We start from the raw sequence: 20,636 nt of genomic DNA, 5'->3' as shown, positions 1-20,636 counted from the left end.
TCAATATTGCATAATGAAGTGGGTTTTATACCAGGGATGCAGGGGTGAATTAACATGTGCAAGTAAATAAATGTGATATATCAGAATTAAAAACATAAACAGAATTAAAAACAAAAATCATATGGTCACCTCAATAGATGCAGAAAAAGTATTTGACAAAATCCAGCATCCCTTTATGATTAAGACCCTCAGCAAAATTGGCATATAAGGGACATACCTCAAGATAGTAAAAGCCATCTCAGACAGACCCACAGCCAGCGTTATACTGAACAGGGAAATATTGAAAGCATTTTCTCCAAGAACTGGAATAAGATAAGGATGCCCACTTTCGCCATAATGTTGATGCTATTCAGCATCATGCTAGAAGTCCTAGCCAGAGCAGTCAGACAAGAGAAAAAAAGAAAGAGCGTCCAGATTGGTAAAGAGGTATCAAACAGCCACTGTTCACCAAGTGATATGATTGTATACCTAGAAAACCCTAACAACTCATCCATAAAGCTTCTAAGTCTCATAAATTAATTCAGTAAAGTCTCAGTATACACAAATCCATGGCACTGCTATGCAACAACAATGACCAAGCTGAGAATCAAATAAGAACTCAATCTTTTTTACAACAACTGCAATAATAATAATAATAATAAAATACTTAGGAATATAAGCAAGGAGGTGAATGATTTCTGCATAGAAAACTACAAAACACAGCTGAAAGAAATCATAAATGACAGAAACAAATGGAAATACATCCCATGCTCAAGGATGGATAGAATCAATATTGTGAAAATGACTGCATTGCCAAAAGCAGTCTACAAATTTAATGCAATTCCCACCAAAATACCATCATCATTCTTGACAGAACTAGAAAAAACAATCCTAAAAATCATATGGAACCCCAAAAGAGTCTTCGTAGCCAAAGCAAGACTAAACAAAAAGAACAAATCTGGAGGCATCACATTACCCAACTTCAAACTATACTATAAGGCTATATTAATAGTTACCAAAACAGCATGGTACTGGTATGAAAATATGCATATAGACCAATGGAGCAGAATAGAGAACCCCGAAATAAAGCCAAATACTTACAGCCAACTGATCTTTGACAGAGCAAACAAAAACAAAGTGGGGAAAGGTCACTCTATTCAGCAAATGGTGCTGGGATACTTAATTGGAAAGCCACCTGTAGAAGAATGAAGCTGAATCCTCATCTCTAACCTGCTACAAAAATTAACTCAAGCTGGTTCAAGGACTTAAATCTAAGACCTGAATCATAAAAATTCTAGAGGATAACATTGGAAAAACTTTTCTCGACATTGGCTTAGGCAAAGTGTTTATGACCAAGAACCCAAAAGCAAATGTAACAAAAACAAAAATAGATGGTAGCTAATTAAACGAAAAAGTGTCTACACTGCAAAAGAAACGATCAGCTACTCGACAACCTACAAAGTGGGAGAAACTATTCACAAACTAAGTATCTGATAAAGGACTAATCCAGAATCTACAAGGAACTCAAACAAATCAGCAAGAAACAAGCAAACAATCCCATCAAAAAGTAAGCGAGGGACATGAGTAGATACTTCTCAAAAGGAGATAGACAAATGGCCAAAAAACAGGAAAAAATGTTCAACATCACAAATTATCAAGGAAATGCAAATCAAAACTACAATGAGATACCAGCTTACTCCTGCAAGAATGGCCATAATTTAAAAATCAAAAAATAGTACATGTTGGTGTGGATATGGTGAAAAGGGAACATCTTTACACTGCTGGTGGGAATGTAAATTAGTACAACCACTATGCAAAACAGTGTTGGAGATTCCTTAAAGAACTAAAAGTAGAACCATCATTTGATCCAGCAACCCACTAGTGGGTATTTAACCCAGAAGAAAAGAAGTCATTATATGAAAAAAGCACTTGCACACACATATTTATAGCAGCACAATTCGCAATTGCAAAAATACAGAACCAGCCTAAAATGCCCATCAGCCAACAAGTGAATAAAGAACATGTGAGATAACGTGCAGGCGCACACACACACACACACACCATGGGACACTACTCAGCCATAAAAAGAAATGAAATAATGACATTCGCAGCAACCTGGATGGAGTTGGAGACCATTGCTCTAAGTAACTCAGGAGTGGAAAACCAAACATCTTATATTCTCACTTATAAGAGGGAGCTAAGCTATGAGGACTCAGAGACATGAGAATGATATATTAGACTTTGGGGACTTGGTGGGGAAGGGTTGGAAGGGAATGAAAGATAAAATCCTGCACATCGGGTATAGTATACACTGCTCCTGTGATGGGTACACCAAAATATCAGAAATCACCACTAAAGAACTTTTCCATGCAAACACCACGTTTTCTCCCAAAACTACTGAAATTTTTTTTAAAAAGTAACTTAGAAAAAAAAGCAAAGCACTGGGGACCTTGTGACATGCAAGAAGAAGTTTGTTATCCAGTCACTGTGTAATCACCTGATGGGTTCTGTCTGCCACTGCAGAGACCCCAGCTTTGCAGTAAAGGAAGAGTTTAATTGACTTAAGGCTGGCCGTGCCATGCTGGAAATGGAGTTATCACTTAATTCACTTGAAGCCTTCTAGGTTAAGGTTTTTTAAAAGGCAGTTTGGGGAAAGGGGTGCGGGTGGCTAGGAAATGGGTGCTTGCTGTTGATTGATTGGGGTACAATCATAGGGTTGTGGGAAGTGAGCCTCCTGGGTGCCGAATTGCTTCTTGGTGGGTCCAGGTGGAGCCATGGATCTCAGACATGCAAAACATATGAATAGATATCTCAGAAGGCCCGTCTACAATAGTGATGTTATCTGCAGGAGTAATTGGAGAAGTTGCATATCTTGTGATCCCCAGAATGTAATAATGGCTGGCAATTGCTTATGTCTACATCTTAGCAGAATTCAGCTTTCTCTGTCCTCTTAGCCTGGTCATCTGTCATTCACTTTACAAAGGCAGATGAGTTTTGGGGCAAGGGCTGTTATCATTTAAACTATAAACTAAATGTCTGAGTGCTTGAAGGCTAAGGGCAAGATGGGGGTTGGCTAAATTAGATCTCCCCCACTGCCATAATTTTCCCACTGTTGAAATTTTTGCAAAGATGGTCTCCACTGGAGTCTGTTATACACTAGCATTCTGAATTGTCCCTTTGGTGTTCTGGAGTTTTTTAGAAATCAGGACAACGTATCAGAGTCAGACTCAGGAAGAGTGTCAGACATGCCTTTCTTATGTTAGTTGAAGGCTGTTGTGAAAGGGGAGTTGGGAAAGAGCACAGGCTTCACACCTTGATCGGTTTTAGGAAAGAATACTTAGAGAAGGTGGAAATTAATTTAGAGACGGATTCCCTTTAAACTGTCTGAGTCTGTGTCCCTGTTGGAAGGCTTTTTGTGCCAGTGGCACACATACCCCAGTTTGGAGACCACTGGCCCAAGGATAATGTGTAAGTTTCCCAGCGTGGCACCCCCGGTGGCCCCAGCGCCCTTTGCATCTCTTCTCCTGATGGACAATCCCTTGCCTAAGCACACACATACGCACATTTGCACCACCAAGAGCTTTTCCAAGTACAGCTTGGGAGTGAGACTGGAGGAGGAACAATGTCTAGCTTTGGGGATTGAATTCCTGGGATAGTTTAATCTTTTTCAGAATTGATTCCCCCTCCTTTCCCTAATATACTGCAGCTGCTGCTATGCACCCGCTCCTCTGCCCCATGAGACATCTTGAAGTCGTGAGCTACTGTTTTTGGTGAGGATATATTATATCCTGTAGGTTTTTTGGAGCACAGTAAAAGGTTGATAGTTATAGCCATAGAACATTCTTCTTTTATAAAAATCTTTATTTAATTAATTCCTTGTTCTATCCTCTTTGCCAGCAATCCACTCTCCCCTCCTTCTTCCACATGAACTCTTACTGATGCTTCAAGTCCTGCTTCAGGTGTCACCTCCTTTTTAAAGACTTTCTTGCCTTTCTAAAATAATTTTTTTCTTGATGTACCCACATACTTAATTTATATTTCTGTCACATTTTATAAATTTTTATTTCTGTGTTGACTTTTCCATTAGGATGTATATTCTTTCCAGGATAGTGATTCTGTCTTAATTTACCTTTGTATCCTCTGTGCCAAGGCCAGGCCTAGCACATATCGAGTATGAAAGTGTTTGAACATGAAAAGGAGGAGGGGGAGATGGATGAAAAATAGGGTGAGTTTGTAAATGGAAACCTATAAAAAGAGGACATCTGTGTATTTTTTTATTAGTTAAATAATAAACTGTTTGTAAACCCTGATTTTTTTTTTCACCTCACTCTGTAGGTAGCACCTGGGTTTTTCTTAAGTCACCTGCCATTTTCTAAATAACATCCTTATGTTCAAAGTCATGCTATGTTCTTTTTTCTTCTTCTTCTTCTTCTTTTTTTTTTTTTGAGACGGAATTTCGCTGTTGTTGCCCAGGATGGAGTTCAGTGGTGCGGTCTTGGCTCACCGCAACCTCCGGCTCCCAGGTTCAAGCCATTCTCCTGCCTCAGCTTCCTGAGTAGCTGGGATTACAGGCATGTGCCAGCAGGCCCAGCTAATTTTGTATTTTTAGTAGAATCCGGGTTTCTCCATGTTGCTCAGGCTGGTCTCGAACTCCCGACCTCAGGTGATCCACCTGCCTCGGCCTCCCAAAGTGTTGGGATTATAGGTATGAGCTACTGCGCCCGGCGCTATGTTCATTTTTAAAACAAAACAAGTCTGCTTAGCAAGATTTCACAGCCGTGAAGTATGTACAGATGATGTAGGTCATCTTGGTGAATTACGAATCAAGCCATTAGCTAAAACCTCTGGTGCTGATTATGTTGCTCCCCTGCTAAAGATCCTTTTATGCTTCCCAAGGTGTGATGTGATGATACGATCATCAGCTCAGCATGCAGGGCCCTTCCTCATGTTGTCATTTCTGCTTCAGTCTTCCTCATTCTCTGATAGACCGTTACTTATGTCAGAGACGTTTGAACCGGAGCAACTCCATCTTAAATAGGAGCTGGGTGAAATACGGCTGAAACCTACTGGGCTGCATTCCCAGGGGGTTAAGGCATTCTAAGTCACAGGATGAGATGGGAGGTCGGCACAAGATACACGTCATAAAGACCTTGCTGATAAAACAGCTTGCAGTAAAGAAACCAGCTAAAAGCTACCAAAACCAAGATGGTGACGAGAGTGAGCTCTGGTCATTCTGACTGCTACATGCCCACCAGTATCATGACAGTTTACAAATGCCATGGTTGATGTCAGGAGGTTACCCTATATAGTCTAAAAAGGGGAGATGTGAATAATACACCCCTAATTTAGCATATCATCAAGAAATAACCATTAAAATGGGCAATCAGCAGCCTCAAGGGGCTATGGAGTAGCCATTCTTTATTCTTTTACTTTCTTAATACATTTGCTTCCACTCTATGGACTTTTGTTTGTTTGCCTCTTTTTTATTATTATACTTTAAGTTCTCAGGTACATGTGCAGAACGTGCAGGTTTGTTTCATAGGTATACACGTGCCATGGTGGTTTGCTGCACCCATCAACCCGTCATCTACATTAGCTGTTTCCCCTAATGCTATCCCTCCACTAGCTCCCCACCCCCCAACAGGCCCGGTGTGTGATGTTCCCCTCTGTGTGTCCATGTGTTCTCATTGTTCAACTCCCACTTATGAGTGAGAACATGCGGTGTTTGGTTTTCTGTTCTTGTGATACTTTGCTGAGAATGATGTTTTTCAGCTTCATCCATGTCCCTGCAAAGGACATTACTCATCCTTTTTTATGGCTGCATAGTATTCCATGGTATATATGTGCCACATTTTCTTTATCCAGTTTATCACTGATGGGCATTTGGGTTGGTTCCAAGTCTCTGCTATTGTGAACAGTGCTTCAATAAACATACGTATGCGGCCAGGCGCGGTGGCTCAAGCCTGTAATCCCAGCACTTTGGGAGGCCGAGACGGGTGGATCACGAGGTCAGGAGATCGAGACCATCCTGGCTAACACGGTGAAACCCCGTCTCTACTAAGAAATACAAAAAACTAGCCGGGCGAGGTGGCGGGCGCCTGTAGTCCCAGCTACTCGGGAGGCTGAGGCCGGAGAATGGCGTGAACCCGGGAGGCGGAGCTTGCAGTGAGCTGAGATCCGGCCACTGCACTCCAGCCTGGGCGACAGAGCGAGACTCCGTCTCAAAAAAAAAAAAAAAAAAAAAAAAAAAACATACGTATGCATGTGTCTTTATAGTAGCATGATTTATAATCCTTTGGGTATATATTCAATAATGGGATTGCTGGGTCAAATGATATTTCTAGTTCTAGATCCTTGAGGAATCGCCACACTGTCTCCCACAATGGTTGAACTAATTTACACTCCCACCAACAGTGTAAAAGCATTCCTATTTCTCCACATCCTCCCCAGTATCCGTTGTTTCCTGACGTTTTAATGACTGCCATTCTAACTGGCATGAGATGGTATCTCATTGTGGTTTTGATTTGCATTTCTCTAATGAACAGTGATGATGAGCTTTTTTTCATATGCTTGTTGGATGCATAAACGTCTTCTTTTGAGATGTGTCTGTTCATATCCTTTGTCCACTTTTTGATGAGGTTGTTTTTTTCTTATAAATTTGTTTAAGTTTTTTGTAGATTCTGGATATTAGCCCTTTGTCAGATGGATAGATAGCAAAAATTTTCTCCCATTCTGTAGCTTGCCTCTTCACTCTGATGATAGTTTCTTTTGCTGTGCAGGAGCTCTTTAGTTTAATTAGATCCCATTTGTCTATTTCAGCTTTTGTTGTCATTGCTTTTGATATTTTAGTCATTAAATCTTTGCCCATGCCTATGTCCTGAATGGTATTGCCTAGGTTTTCTTCTAGGGTTTTTATGGTTTTAGGTCTTAAACTTTAAGTCTTTAATCCATCTTGAGTTCATTTTTGTATAAGGTATAAGGAAGGGATCCAGTTTCAGCTTTCTACATATGGCTAGCCAGTTTTCCCAACATCCTTTATTAAATAGGGAATCCTTCCCCCATTGCTTGTTTCTGTCAGATTTGTCAAAGATCAGATGGTTGTAGTGTGGTGTTATTTCTGAGGCCTCTGTTTTGTTCCATTGGTCTATATCTCTGTTTTGGTACCAATACCATGCTGTTTTGGTTACTGTAGCCTTGTAGTTTAGTTTGAAGTCAGGTAGCATGATGCCTCCAGCTTTGTTTGCTTTGCTTAGGATTGATTTGGCAATGTGGGCTCTTTTTTGGCTCCATATGAAATTTAAAGTACTTTTTTTCCAGTTCTGTGAAGTAAGTCAATGGTAGCTTGATGGGGACATCAATGAAACTGTAAATTACTTTGGGCCATTTTCACAATGTTGATTCTTCCTATCCATGAGCATGGAATGTTCTTCCATTTGTTTGTGTCGTCTCTTATTTCCTTGAGCAGTGGTTTGTGGTTCTCCTTGAAGAGGCCCTTCACATCTCTTGTAAGTTGTATTCCTAGGTATTTTATTCTCTTTGTAGCAATTGTGAATGGGAGTTCACTCATGATTTGGCTCTCTGTTTGGTATTGGTGTATAGGAATGCTTGTGATTTTTGCACATTGATTTTGTATCCTGAGACTTTGCTGAAGTTGCTTATCAGCTTAAGGAGATTTTGGGCTGAGACAATTGGGTTTTCTAAATACACAATCATATCATCTGCAAACAGAGACAATTTCACTTCCTCTTATCCAAATTCAATACCCTTTATTTCTTTCTCTTGCCTAATTGCCCTGGCCAGAACTTCCAACACTATATTGAATAGGAGTGGTGAGAGACGGCATCCTTGTCTTGTGCCAGTTTTCAAAGGGAATGCTTCCAGTTTTTGCCCATTCAGTATGATATTGGCTGTGGGTTTGTCATAAATAGCTCTTATTACTTTGAGATACGTTCCATCAGTACCTAGCTTATTGAGAGTTTTTAGCATGAAGGACTATTGAATTTTGTCTAAAGCCTTTTCTGCGTCTGTTGAGATAATCATGTGGTTTTGACTCTATGTGGCCTGCAAAGCCTAACATATTTACTGTCCAGCCCTTTATGCCACACCATGTCTAAACTAAAGTGCTCTAGTGGTTAGAGATATATCATGAGCCCTCCTGCTTACGAGCTTCCTCAAGTGCACTTTTAGTATTCTCTTTTTAAACACTGTCATCCATCCATCCATCCATCCATCCATCCATCCATCCATCCATCCCTCCATCCATCCTTCCATTCAACAGAGAGGCATTTGTTATATATGAGCCACAATTCTGGTCTTTGTGAATGTAGCAGTGACAAGCAATAAGCAATAGAAGCCCAGTGTGTCAGTTAGGAGGAAAAATACTACAGGGCCAGGAGAAAGAGGTGGAGAGAGTGCCAGGTTTCATGCAGTGGTCAGGGAAGGCCGCTCTGATAAGGTGACATTTTTGTCAAGTCCCAAGAGAAGTAGGTTGAGTCATGAGAGTGCCTGGGAGAATATTCCAAGTAGAGACTGACAATTGTGAAGACTCTGTGGGGGCTGCAAGGGTGCCAGGGTGTTTTAAGTGGCCTGAGAGTGTGAAGGCAAGGAAGGGACAGGATGAGAGAGGCAGGGTGAGGGGAAGATCACATGGGGCCTGATAGGGTATGAAAGACTGGCTTTTATTCTTAGTGAGTTGGGAAGCCATTAGACGGATGTGAGCAGAGGCGTAACTGGAGCAGATGTGTGTTTTTAAGATACCACGGGGCCACTGGGTAGTGCTGGCGTCACAAAGCAACCCCAGAGTCACAGTAGCCTAGCACAACAGACGCCTCCCTCAGGGTCCATACCCACTTGGGGTCTCCTCAAGTACCTTGTCAGGAGAAGGAGTGGGACTGGAAAATCGGATGTGATTGCCTTAGCCAGAGTTATACATGACACTTCTCACACTTTTCATGGGCCCACCTAGCCCTACAACCCTGTCTTACTACAAGGGGGTTGAGAAGCATAGAGAAGCAGATGAGATGTGTGATAGGAACCACTGTCTGCTACCGCCCACCCTTTTATTCACCAAGCCTTCTTTCCACCACAGAACGCACTCTGCTTCTCCACTGGAGGAAACCACCCAGGGTCCTAGTCACTCCAGGGAGCCCAAAGTCGGCATAATTCACAGTAGGCTGCGCATCAGGTCCAGTTGTGATGCAGACTGTGAACCAATGGGACAAATCCTCTGCCCTGCTTCCCCCGCACCCATCTCGACACCAACTTACGTGGTGAAACAGCAACAAGATAATTGCATTAAGCACTCACCTTGGAAAGGGAGTCAGTAAGAGATACTTGGCAGACACTACTGTGAGGCAGCTTTAAAAATCTGCTATACAGACATTATGAGGGCTTCCCTACTGTGGAGTAGGTAAGAGGCCTTAATTAGGCCTTAATTCTGCTTTCTAGGAGCAACCTTGTTGTCCTTTGTTCTCCACGACCCAGTTTCTTCCCTCCAGGGAAGACCTCTCCACTTCCTTCCTGGGCCACAGGAGGAGTGGATGTTGGAGGTCTGTATCCTCACGGTTGAAGGCGCAAGTGTTAAGTTTTAAATGCCTGTGACTACAGGCATTTTCAGCCCAGGTTTGTGGTTTCTTGGGCAGCATCCCTATCTCAGAAATTTAATAGGCTTCTTACTTATTTGATTTCTCTTAGTGTCATGTGCCCATAGCCACATCTACAGGGTCTTTTTGTTTGTTTTGAAATACTGTTCTATATATCTTTGATGTATCACCCCCATACATTCTCTCTCCACTTAAAGGGGGCTAGCTTAAAGCTCTCAGGTTTCTGTTTAAGAACGACATAATTAATTGGATGTCTGCCCTGAGTCATTTTGTCCAATTGAAAGAATTTACGGAGTGTCACGCCCTTGGTTTATCTCTTCCCTGAAGCATTTTAATCTTCTAAAGGTTTTACTTGGCATTTGTTATATAAGGATTTCTCCATCTTATCTCTTACTCGTGGGGTCTAGAATTAGTAAGTTGGTTTTTGTTTTTGTTTTCTTTTTAACCCAGCATGGCCCTGAACTTCTGGGCTGTTTATTCTGTTTCACTCCTGCTTCCGATCTGGATGGTACTTCTTTTAATACCCACAGCATCATATAGCATCCAACACGTTTCTGGTGTTCCATTTCCCAGCCTCTTTAGATCCCCAAGTTCATTAGGGGTATGATCTGCTCCCCAAGCTACCACAGATAATAGTTTTATTAAGTATTTTTTATAGCATGTCATAGATTATGGTGTTTTTCTAATCTTTTTTATTTTTTTTTCAATGCTTGATATCTAAAAACCAAAGCTACATATTGCCTCACTCTTGGTACCTGATGTATGTCAGAAAAAGCTAAGGTGTGTCGTGGCTTTCGGTGGATAGTCCCTCATGCACCTAATCCAATAAAAGACTACAAAGGGGCCACTACCACAAAGTCACTTAAGGATCCTGGCTGATGGAAGCCCCATCATTTTGTATTGGCACCATCTGGGCCCCACATTCTCCTCAATTGTTATGGCTAAAAAAGGGAAACTGGGCTGAGCACGGTGGTTCACGCCTGTAATCCCAGCTCTTTGGGAGACAAGACAGGCAGATCATGAGGTCAGGAGATTGAGACCATCCTGGCTAACTTGGTGAAACCCCGTCTCTACTAAAAATACAAAAAAATTAGCCGGGCGTGGTGGCGGGCGCCTGTGGTCCCAGCTACTCGGGAGGCTGAGGCAGCAGAATGGTGTGAACTTGGGAGATGGAGCTTGCAGTGAGTCAAGATCGCACCACTGCACTCCAGCCTGGGCAATGAGTGAGACTCCATCTCAAAAAAAAAAAAGAGGGAAACTGGAAACTGGATAGTGATCCATGTGGTTTTTTAATTGCCCGGCTCAGAAATGGTATATATCACTTCTGCTCAGATTTCATTGGCTGGAACACAGCTCATCCTAATTACAAGGGAATTGACAAATGCAGTGGAAGGGATGGAATGCGGAATGCTTATGTTTGCACACTGGGAGACAAGGTAGAACCGTTGCAGTGCTCTTCATGAGAGATGATGGTGCCTGGGAACTGAGTGGTGGCAGTGAAGGTGATAGGAAGTGGTTAGAGCCCAGATATATTTTGAAGCTTGACCAATAAGATTTGTTGATGCCATCGATGATTCCTCAGTCCCTCCACCCTCTTCTCACTATATTATCTTCCATTATATGTGTGGTTTCTTTGTAAACCTGCTTCATGTTTTTATCTCATTTTTTATAGGTCTTGGAAAGTAGATGTTTAGTACCTATTTATTAAGTGATGAAACAGTTTAGCCACTTATCTTTATTTCACAAAATCCATTATTATTTTTCATAGCAATTACAATTGCTGCAGGGAACAGTTAAAAGTATGATCTTGGTTGGATATTATAGTAATGATGTACATGAATGACATGTTAATGCTGTGGGCTTGAGAAAAGAGTGTTAAGAATAATGGTACCATGGGGCCACTAGATACAACAAAGAAATTGCCATTTTTTTACTCTGGTACATTTTTTTCCAATCATTTCTTTCTTTTACTTCTGTTCCTTCCATTATAGAACAGTTTAAAGAAAATAAATCTACTAGATGTAAATTCAGTGTTAAACATATATTTTTTAATCATACCCTGGAGTCTTTCAGCAATGAACCTGTTTTTACAAAGTATAGTAATAAAAAGCTTGAATTAAGTAAAACGCCTAGTCAAATAAAACACCTTACATATTTTTAATCATAATATCATTCTGCTTCTTAGAGGTTTCCTTAGCTAGCTCAGGAAAATTAACTTAGGATTGCATTTATTTGCACTCTGCCTTGCTCAGTGTCAGGTTATATAGTTATTTTGAAATGTTTAGTTCTCTTGAAGGATTATTTTAAATAGAAAAAGAAAATTTTCTAATGACACTGTAGTGATGAAGTCAAACAATTTAAACTCTTGAAAAAGTTGCACCTGTCTCTCATAACCTACGACAAGTTTTCTGAAAGCATAGACTTCCGTGTGAGGGCTAGACTCAGTAATGCTGAGGAGACAGTTGATACATACAAAGTAGGTGGGTTATACACTTGGATGTTGGAGCAGAGGACTTGCCAGTGGAATGCTTGTAGAGGCTAGGTTGACCCTGGATGTCTCGGTAATGAAACATAACTAGAAATTTGCCTTGCGAAAAAGAGGGGAAGGAACATTTTATTGAGACAAGACGGCAAGTAAGAGCACCAGGTAATGACAAAGAGTCAGTGTGGCTGTAGCTTTCGGTTCGGGTTACAGTTATACCATGAAGCCAGAGGCTTAGCTAGAGACCAGTTTGTGAAAGTTCTTGAATTCCGTGCTAAGAAATTTGGGGAACTTATTTAAAAAAAGGTTTTTCTAAAAGGGAATTATATGACAGATTTATTAGGAAGATGACAAACTAACAGTGGGGAGGATGGCGTATGTATTTTATCCATTGGTCAAATTAAATGTCAGCATCTGTTTACTGAGTACTTACTATGGGCAAGGCACTGTGCTGACTGTTTTATAAATTGTCTTAAGTTCTTAAAATTGTGCAGCAGGGGTCTTTTTTTTTCATTTTGTAGGTAAGGAAACTAAGGCTTCAAGCACTTTGTCAAGTTTCCTAAAGTCATACCAGTAGTAAATACTAAACACACGTTTTCTGAATGTATTGTTCTTCCTGCTTACCATATGTTCATTCCAAGGTTGGTTGACAAAGGCTAGTCAAGACTTGGACAACAGAGATCTCATCTGGACCTCTTTAAGGGGATAGGGACCCATCGTTTCATCCAGGACCCTACTTCCTACATGTGTGAATTAGCTGCCTGTCCCTATTCTATAGCCAGTCTGTTTCTGAAACTCTTCCATATCACACAGTAGGCTAGGAAGAGTGTATACATTTGGCTAGCTGATATAGCCAAGTAATTTCTGAAATGTAGATTTCTTGGAGAAACAAATATGAATATAAAAAAGATTTGCTCTACTATAAATTTTAACTCTTATTCGGCCTTGATTTTGTCATTCAGCATTCAACCAGCATATGCACTCTCTAATAAACTCAGAGCCTATGAGGATGCAGAAATCGTTGAGTGGACGCTGTGTGATGCAAGGTGACAGGGAGCACCGACTTGGTACAAGTGATCTGGATTCTAGTTTTTACTCTTCTCATTCACACAATGACCCCTAACATACCACTGAGCCTCCTGGAGCTCAGTCTCTTGGTCTACATGTATGAAGGGAGGGGTGGTTTGTTGAACAAAACACAGATCTAGTATTTTGTATTTCTAAATCACAGGGAGGAGTTCACAGTTTATTTGTGGGATAACACATTAACACAATTAATACTTGTCAGTCAATGGTGGGCTCTGATTTTTTTAATGGCTTAGAACCAGAAATTTGGTAAGAAGTAGGGACTACGGAACTTGTTTGAAAGCTGCATTTGCAATGCATTTCCAATTTCATTGGAAATAGTACTTTCCTAAAGATCCCTTTTATCAATATTTGCATAGGATTAGGAAAATGTCCCCTGTCAGCATTTTACAGTCATAACTCTGTTGAGTAACTTGGAGTAACTTGGAGGGAGCTAATAGGAAAGGAAGGGTCTGGGGGCAGCTTACCTCCTGTTGTGGTCACTCATGCCGTGTATTTCAGCCTAGTCCTACTCTTTAGAATGACCAGACATTTACAATGACTGCTTTTAGGAAATAGAAAAAAAAAAATGAGATTCTGTCATAGGAGTCTTTATCTCTTTTATTAAAACAAAAAAATCAACACATCCTTTTGAGGATATAGTAAAAATGTACTTGAGTAGCTGACAGAAGACTACAGTCCAGGATCCAAAGCAGCACAAATCAGTGAGGCCTGAGGAGGCGCCAGGGTATCTCAGAGGCGTCTGCTTCTTCCATCAACAAAGCACAAAGTTTAGACTTAGTTTTGTATTTTTGAGGGTCAGAGCTTAATATTTTAATATTAGAAAGATATAACTCCTGCACATTCTTGAGGATAAATGAGCTTAGTATTTTATTAATTAGAAACATATAACTCCCATATATCTAACACAGTATACAGGAGTCTGATGCATGTCACTGAATAAATGGGTGAAAACAATGGTATGGAAACTTTGGAAAGAAGGAAAGAAAAAAAAATAGCTCATAATCCTAACACCTTAATAATATATATATGCATATGTCTGAATACATATTTAATATATTTTTATACATACATATACTTTATATGCATGTACAGGTTGAATTTCCTGAATCTAGGAATCTGAAATGCTCCAATATCTGAAACTTTTTGAGTGCCAACATGATGCTCAAAGGAAATGCTCATTGGAGCTTTTGGATTTCAGCCTTTTGAATTAGGGATGCTAAATTAGCAAGTATTCCAAAATAAAAAAAAAAAAATCTGAAATCTGAAATACTTCTGGTTCCAAACATTTCAGATAAGGAGTACTCAACCTGTGTGTGTGTGTGTGTGTGTGTGTATATATATGTAAAATAGAAAATATATAAAATACATATATATTGTATATGCAGATATAGTTTGAAGTTTAATGTAAACATTATCTAGAAAGTTTTATATTCTGATTTCTAAGATTTAACGTTCTATGACAAACATATTCCAAAATGTTTGGATAATGTTTTTATAATTCTAATTTTAATGACTACATAACTTTCCAGCCCGTTATTTATTATAAGCTAGTTATCATTTCTTCTATCAATTAGATTACTTTTGAGGTTATGTTAATAGTCTTATTCTAGTTAAAATCTTTATGCCTGTATTTATTTTCTTCTTTTGAATCTTTTTCTTTTAATAAGTGATCAGAACTGGGAATGTGGTGGTAGAAATGGCTCCTCATTTTTGCACTGTAACCAGCAGTCAGTGTGAATACTAGTTTCATCACTTTACCTGCTTTGGATATTAACATTTTTAAAAATCTTAATTACTAGTTTGATAATGCAAATGGCACCTCACTTTTTGTTTTCTTCACAGAAGAAAAACTAGTATAACAAGTGCTATTTATTGGTTAAAATCATATATACAAAAATTTCAGTATTGTTTTAACTCATTAACATTTGTTGAATATGCAAGATGTAATAATATAGGGTTCTTTTGTCTCACAATTATTTAATTCTTTTTTTAAGCTGTCTGTAGAAGCCCGTAAAGAGATGACTAGAAAGGCTATTAAGACAGTCAAACATTTTATTGAGAAGCCAAGGAAAAGAAACTCAGAAGATGAAACTCAAGAAGCCAAGGATTCTAAAGTTACCTATGCAGATGCTTTGAATCATCTGGAGAAATCACTTGCCCACCTGGAAACCCTGAGCCACAGCTTCATCCTTTCTCTGAAGAATAGTGAGCAGGTAAAGAAATGGGAACTTCTATATGCTTACTCTCTATCAGTATATTATTTCTTTTTTCCTTTAAAGTTACATTAGTTGTTTTGACAGAGTTTTCAGACTTGCAGATATCCTTGAAAATAGTCCTCAAGCCTTTATTGGTTAATCTCTTCATTACCACTTGATTGACAATTCAGTTTCCACTTCTTTCAAAACGATGTTGAGCCACTTGGCACAGCTGATATGGGGCAATAGAGGAAGTGGGTGAGAAGGGTGGAAGTGGAGACAACAGCAGGAGTTGAACACTGGATAGCGGCCTGGGGTCGGGGGAGTGGTCTCTAAAATTAAGAAATGAGAAGACAATGGTGCTCAGACTTTACTTCTACCTGGTAGAATTTAAAAAATAAAAATAAAAATAGGCTGGGCTCGGTGGCTCATGCCTGTAATCCCAGCACTTTGGGAGGCCAAGGCAGGTGGATCACAAGGTCCAGGAGTTTGAGACCAGCCTGACCAACATGGTGAAACCCCGTCTCTACTAGAAATACAAACATTAGCCGGGCGTGGTGGCACGCACCTGTAATCCCAGCTACTCAGGAGGCTGAGGCAGGAGAATCGTTTGAACCTGGGAGGCGGAGGTTGTGGTGAGCTGAGATTACACCGCTGCACTCCAGCCTGGGCGACAGAGTGAGACTCTGTCTCAAATAAATAAATAAATACATAAATACATAAAAATTTTGATTTTGTTTTCCCTTCTAATTTTCAGAAAAAAATCAGAAATAGCCTCTTATGTCTACCCTGTTTTTTTTGTTGTTAAATGTATACCCTTAACCTGTTTTTATGTTGCATGTTTCCAACGTAAAATAGAATTTCATTATTGAGAGGAATTTTTTGACTACTAAAATTGCTTCTAGTTGGCTTCTAGTTTCTTGGTGTCTCAAAAACAGCATCATGAAGTTTGAGGTCCCCTACCTGTGATGAGGTTTGAAGACCCAGGTGTTAGGACTATACAATGAAACCCAAAGCTCTCTGAGGCCCTTAGAGATTTTGTTCTATATTTTAACAATTGTGGGAGTTGAGATAATTTTTTCTATAACTGGAAAGTTGATAAATCAATAAATAAATGGTTTCCATATAAGTGAAAACAGTGCTTATATATATGAATAATATTCCATTTGCCCTTTAATACTATGGTAAATGAACCTTATAAGTGGCCATTAACCTCCTCTTTTATTTTTCTTAAACCTTACACATTTATTGAATTGTATTCTTGCCTTGTAGAATGACTAGAAAGATCAGTCAGTGGAGAGTTCAGATAATGAGCAAATGGGAGACTTCAAAATTTGTACAAGACATAAATGCAAAGCCCTCATTGAAAAGATAATGGGAAGAACTTAAAAGTTTGAAAGAAATTTTATTCCATTTTGTGTTTTGGAGTGCCTATTTTTCTGTCTGGTGAATAATGTTAAATAATGGTATGAACAATATAGAAGCCTTTGCAGGGAACAGATTGGCTTTAGCAATCTTGGTTTTATCCTACTGACATTTACAGCACTACAGTTCATAATTATGAGAACTAGAGTAAAATAATCTTCAGGGAAAAGTGGTTTATACTTACTATAAATTTTTAAAGTACTCATTTTTAAATAAACACATTTAAAATTATTTTTAAATTTATATTATTTTTTAATATACTATATTAAAACCTAGAGAATTGGCATTACTCTCTTTGGAACAAGTATTGTCTTTTTTTTTTTTTTTTTTTTTTTTTTGGTCTCACTCTGTTCCTCAGGCTCACTCACTGCAGCCTCTACCTCCTGGGCTCAAGCAATCCTCCCACCTCAGCCTCCTGAGTAGCTGGGACTACAGGTGTGTGCTACCACACCCACCTAATTTTTTGTATTTTTTGTAGGGACAGAGTTTCGCCATGTTGCCCAGGCTGGTCTCAAAGTCCTGGGCTCAAGCTGTTTGCCCACCTTGGCCTTCCAGGTCTGAGCCACTTCACCCAGCCACAAGTATTGTCTTCCAATACCTAGAATAGTTTATGGGGGGATTTAAGGGGATTATTGATAAAAAAAAAAAACATGTTTGTTTCATCTAAGATGTGACGTAAACGTACCATATAGCTACTTGTGAGTGCCTTCAGTTAGACTCTGGATGGTCCATAATAGAAAACTCTTGAGGTTCCTAAATTAGACATTAGTTAATTTTATTAAGGCACCATGTATAGCAAAAATGGGAAATAACCTTCAACCCCATGCATTTATCCCTTTTATAGTTCAGACCTTCATTTTAACATCCTTAATTATATACCCAGTACAAAAAAATCTTATATCCTCATGAAGGTTAATTTAACCAAAGTTAAAGGCTTTCATCCTACAGAGCCTCAGTTCCCTCTTCTCTTAGGTGAGGATACTAGGAATTGCCCTGCTTAACTCATAGGGATTTTTGGAAATAGAGAATTTCACAGCGGGCAGAACAGTAAAATGAAACTTCATGTGCCCAACTCCCAGCTTCAACAATTATCAAAACATGCCCCATCTTAATGCATACTGCTGCCTTCCCTTCCCTTGCTCTTGTGGATTGTGAAGCAAATCTCAGTCATCTTTTCATTTTATTCATAAATACCTCCCTATCTATCTCTAAAAGATACTTTAAAATAACCACTATAACATGATCACTAGCAAAGAAATTAATAGACATTCTTTAATATCATCAAATATTCAGTTAATATTCAGATTTTTCTCATGGTTGGTTTCAAAGACTAAACAGTATATTCAGGATTACAAGGGAAACGATAAAGAATCTGGAAACAGTTATCATCGTTAAGTGACTGTATTTGGTATGCCAAAAAACAATAGCTTGCCTCTTATTTCTTAAATTATTTGTTACAACATTGGAGAGGCAGGCAGTGTGGCCTAGGGCAGGGGAGTAGACTTGGGATCTAATCTTAGCTCTGCTAATTGGTAGCCATGTGACTTTGGTCATGTTACTCAATCTCCTTGGTCTTTAGTTTCCTTTTTTATAACATGGAGCTAATTTAAAAATACTTACAGGGTTTTTACAAGTATTAATTTAGATACCATATGTATAATACCTGGGATTACATAGTTGTAGTTCAATAGATTATTATGTGGTTGTAGCGCATTAGTGATAATAATAATAGAAAAGCTCATACTTACTGAGCATTACTTTATTTCCAAAGTGCTAAAGAACTGATTTTTATATTATCTCAGTTAATGTTCACAACACCCTCTATTCACACGACCCTATTTTCCTCATCCTCATTTTACAGATGTTGAAATTTGAGATCACAAAGGCCCACTAACTAGTAAATGGTAAAGCCAGAATTTGCACTCAAATGTGGGTGATCCTTGAGCCTAAGCTCTTAATAACTAATACACGCGCTTTGGTATGGTGTTGCTGCTTGTCATGTATTTGGTTCCAGGATCTAAATATGTTTCACTTTGTGCATGTAGATACATTTAATTTCTGTTTAAGTGTTGATTACCATGTCTTTACAGGAAACACTGCAAAAATACAGTCACCTCTATGATCTGTCCCGATCAGAAAAAGAGAAACTTCATGATGAAGCCGTGGCTATTTGTTTAGATGGTCAGCCTCTAGCAATGATTCAGCAGCTGCTAGAGGTGGCAATTGGCCCTCTTGACATCTCACCCAAGGATATAGTGCAGAGTGCAATCATGAAAATAATTTCTGCATTGAGGTAAGCTACAAAATGATCATTGTGGAAAAACTGGGGTGACACTTTGTCAGTGATGGTGCTAAGCTATCATCTTGTATGTAAAAGCATTTTATAAGTTTTGAAGGACTCTACAAAAGTGAGAGATTATTTTTAGAGTTCTCATAGTCTTATGTCTTCAGAATGGAGACCATGAAAATGTTTCATTGTTGGTACTGTGTATAGCATCTTAAGCTATGTAATTTCTGGTTGGACCCCGTTTTACAAAGTTTTCTTGAAATAAGGGAAAGGCCAAAATGGCATTTGACACAGGTAAGTAAGTTTCAGACTGTCCTGTGACTTCAATATGGTTTTTCAGATCTTACCATTTCTAATTCCCATTCTTTGTAGTAGTAGGAAAATGGTTCCCAGAAGGTTCTTTTGAAAAACACAAGACAAGGTTAATCATACACTGATGAAGTTAGACATCTGTAAAGTGTCTTTAGACATTATTTACCTGCAATTAATGGCACAAAACCAACAATTGAGAAATTCTTGCTTTGTGTCGACATGCGGGTGCCTTTGTAGGAATGCATCTAAGAGGATTAGAAAAGAGGCAAAAGTGAAGCTAAGAAAATAATGAGGCATCAAGTACTTTCTGTGAATAATGCAATTAGGCTAAAAGATTTAGTTATGTTTAATTTATTCTCCTTTTAAGCATTCTTTTTAATTCTGTATTGCTCTTGAGGAACTTTTTGATTAAATGCATGTCAGTTTTCTGCAGCTGAACTGAAATCAAATGAGCCTTTATCAGTTTAATTACCCCAGCCTCATACAGTTTTTACCTTAATGCTCTGAGGTATCCATTAATTTTATATATAGGGAGATATATAGAATTTCATAACTTTTTTTTAGAAGAACAAATTTCAAATTAATAAAGCTTAGTTTTATTGTTTGCTTATTAGGATTTTTTGATGTTGGTTGTATGAACCAGTGTCCTCTTTCAAATGATGACAGATATTTGTTGGCCACATTTTGTACCTTTTGGTTTATGGTTATCTTTTTATTATTTCTTAAACCAAGTTTTAGATGAAGCTCACAAAAATATGCATTTTGAAAAATTAGTGTTTTGATGAATTTAGTTTATTTCTTAAAATTGCCCATTTTCATGAATAATTAAAATATGATAGAATAGTTTTATGTTTATAAATTTTTGACATAAATTATACTTATCTTTTTCTGCATCCAATTCTACCACTACAGATTTGGTTCTGATCCAATAAATGGTATACTTGGCACACAGAAGACATTCAATAAATGTTAATTAAATCTTGCAGCAATAGAAGGAAAAGAGAACTTAAGGAATTCAGCTACTTCTGTTTCTAAGGAAAATAAATTTTTATTGACAATGTTCATAACATTTACCTTTTAGGAAGTTAATAAAATGTAGTAGGCACGAAATAACAAAGACATGAAAGGAACCGAATCTAACAGTTGATTTATATCATTAAATTATTAGAAAAACTCATTGAAAATATATTTTTCCTCTGTTGCATTTTGAGGATTCACTAGAGTTCTACACATAACATCTGTAAAATGGGCATAATAATAGTACT

The 20,636-nt window shown here is 38.6% G+C and overlaps 1 protein-coding gene across 2 annotated transcripts in view; it reads left to right on the top strand.

Moving 5' to 3' along the window:
- The window catches only part of NBAS (neuroblastoma amplified sequence), a 375,829-nt gene that overhangs the window by 291,632 nt on the left and 63,561 nt on the right, over positions 1–20,636 (top strand). For both annotated transcript variants that reach the window (XR_003115238.1, XM_025353552.1), the window contains exons 45-46: positions 15,147–15,365; positions 18,863–19,065. Coding sequence is in view for 1 of the 2 variants with exons in the window: in XM_025353552.1 (XP_025209337.1) it covers positions 15,147–15,365; positions 18,863–19,065 (422 nt within the window). In the remaining variant the exon portion in view is untranslated. The remainder of the gene's footprint in view (positions 1–15,146; positions 15,366–18,862; positions 19,066–20,636) is intronic.

The sequence above is a fragment of the Theropithecus gelada genome, chromosome 13 (assembly GCF_003255815.1).
Source record: "Theropithecus gelada isolate Dixy chromosome 13, Tgel_1.0, whole genome shotgun sequence".
Taxonomy (NCBI): Eukaryota; Metazoa; Chordata; class Mammalia; order Primates; family Cercopithecidae; genus Theropithecus; species Theropithecus gelada.
The sequence above is the reverse complement of the archived record's forward strand: the minus strand, read 5'-3'. Positions and strand labels throughout refer to the sequence as shown.